This window comes from Penaeus vannamei, chromosome 18 (genome assembly GCF_042767895.1).
Source record: "Penaeus vannamei isolate JL-2024 chromosome 18, ASM4276789v1, whole genome shotgun sequence".
Lineage (NCBI taxonomy): Eukaryota > Metazoa > Arthropoda > Malacostraca > Decapoda > Penaeidae > Penaeus > Penaeus vannamei.
Window position 1 is genome coordinate 33,994,782 of NC_091566.1, and position 2,500 is coordinate 33,997,281.

At 32.0% G+C, this 2,500-nt stretch overlaps 1 protein-coding gene across 7 annotated transcripts in view; it reads left to right on the forward strand.

Moving 5' to 3' along the window:
- The first annotated feature begins 268 nt into the window (after window positions 1-268).
- LOC113829510 (BTB/POZ domain-containing protein 6-B) overlaps window positions 269-2,500 on the forward strand; it is a 14,517-nt gene continuing 12,285 nt past the window's right edge. For 4 of the 7 annotated variants that reach the window (XM_027382690.2, XM_027382692.2, XM_027382691.2 and 1 more), the window contains exon 1: window positions 303-397. In XM_027382690.2, coding sequence (XP_027238491.1) covers window positions 395-397 — 3 coding nt within the window. In that variant the 5' untranslated portion in view covers window positions 303-394. Of the gene's footprint in view, window positions 398-2,500 lie in introns of all 7 variants that reach the window. The other 3 variants (XM_027382694.2, XM_070133168.1, XM_027382696.2) reach the window with 1 other exon arrangement.

Consider the following 2,500-nt stretch of genomic DNA (forward strand, 5'->3'; position numbering starts at 1 on the left):
TGTAATGCATTATCATTTCATCGTGTTTAGAAGTTCTTTAAGGTATCTATTAAAAATGTAATGTCAAAATCAAAATCAGTAGATTTAGGATAAAATCTATTCAACTGGACAATCAAACAAATCTGAACGTTATTTCGTCCAAAAGAAAAAATTAAGTTTATAAGTTACTCTTCTTTCAGAAAGTCTTTAAAATTTTGTGTTGTTTCATTATTTATAATATTAAGTAAAATCAATGCAAATGAAATTAAAGTGTAAATAATTCCAAAAGATATAGTCTCGTAACCCTGACATCTCCAACAAAACAAACAAGATGGCGACAAAACTCCAAGTTTCCTTCGCTCACTAATTGTAATTTTAGATATTTGTGTGTTCTAGAAGGTCAAAGCTTGCCGAAATGGTAAAAAACCGTATTATAGAGTTATCAGTGGTTTTGATGTTGTAGGAAAGAATATATATGGTGTGTTAATCCAGTGAATTTCACAGCTTTTTATATGGATGTTTCTGAATCGGATCTATAAACAAAAAGTCAATTGTTCAATCCTTACTTATTTCGATTTATTTAGCTTCGTTGTGCGTTTCTGCTTCGTTGTTCTTATCGTTTTCACCTCAGGCTAGTTAAAAGAGATTGTAAAAATATATATTAAGTATTTTGGTAAGATAAATCATCACCAGCAGTTGATTAATTCAACTCGTTTCATCGGTAATTTTTCTGAATTATATTGGTTTGTTGACATTATTTACAGTTGTGTTTTAATAAGAAATTCTTATTAACAGAAATAATTAAATTGAAATCCATCATTATTCCTTGTTTAGTTAGTGTTATTTGTTTTCACTATAGTTTTAGCATGGGACATGTATATATACAGTATATATAGTACACTTAATACTATATTAGTATGCAAAAGTGATAATTCAGTATGTTCTATAATGCTAAGGTAAATTCTAGAAATAGAAAGGTAACTTATGAGGCAAATTTTCTATTGATGACAATCAGGCTTTCAGGCTAAGCAGTATATGGAATAGATACCTTGATAAACACTTGACAATTATCATCAGTGGCATTTCCTGTGGAAATTAGAAAGAAAGATGATACGTAACAGATGAGAGTAGATCAACCAATCTTTTTCAGTCAATACGGATAACAGGGTAGTGGTTTGCTTTTGAAACGATTTTGATATTTATATGCAGGAAATCCATTGATTTCAATGTGTCTTGGCATTGTTTCTTGTGCAAACGATTCCTTGAGATCTGAGTATCCTTTCCATCAACAATCTTGATTTGTCATTCCCAATAGCAGGGGACAGTATGAATTATATCTGGGAAATTATAGGGTAGGACAGGCTTAAATAAGAAGAGTAACGGACAAAAATGCATAAAACTAGCACAAAAAAACTCAGCTAATGAAACTATACGGACATGCCCACCATATTCGAAAGTCTACGCACCGATACATGTATCCTAGCATTTTAAGTTGTCGTGACTAGGCGTGCCTAAGGTGAGGGTTGATGGGGGCTCTGCCTTTAGAATAATGCAGAAGCAATGCAACATCGAAAACAGCAAATTTCTCGACGGACTTTTGTCTCCTGTCAAAACTCGCAGCTGGAAATGCACATAGGCTCATGCGCAGAAGGTTCTTCAGACCAATTCTCATACAGAACTTCACTGATTGAGGACGTGTCAGTGAACATGTTCATTAGCCGATTTTAACAATTTTTGTGGTTCTTATTACATTTTTGTTCTGTAGTCTTTCTATTTCAGCCTGTTTTATCCCATAATTTCCCTGGTATGCTTCATGCCTTTCCCTGCTATCAGGAGTCATATCAAGATTGTTTTCTGTCTTTCCAATTAAAATATTCCTTTTCATCACACAAGAATAAATCTGATGATATAGATTTTGTCACAATTAAAACATTTACCACCTATGATATTAGACAAATAAAAACAAGTTATGTATGACTTACCTTTCATTACCATTATATTGACCATTAGGTATCCTGCCGTAATGCATGGAGGCAGTGGTGATTGCTTGACTGCATATAACATTAGGTTTAACCTTCTAGCATTTATTTTATTGTTGATTTTGTCACAGCTGTCAGGAAAGATAATTGTCATCAATCTGTTGATTCCATATGATTATGTCTGAAGTTGAAATATTACCCTGTTAATTATAGGTACTGTATGTATGTCTGAAACAAGTATTACTGTGTTTTATCGACGCAAAATGATTTTTCATTTTAGAAGAAAAGTTATTAATGGTAATTTGGTTGACAAGAAATTGACTTACTAAATGAAATATAGATAAATGTTTATATGAATGTTTGATTATTCAGTGTAGGTATTTATATAGAATGCTTTAGTTATGCATGATTTCAAGAAGATTGATAATTCGGCTTAGAAAGTAGTAGGTTATTTTTGCATGAAATATTTGTCTGTTAACTATACATCTATAAAGAGGGTACCACATAACAAGTAAATAGCATTACTAAACAGTCAGTGCTGC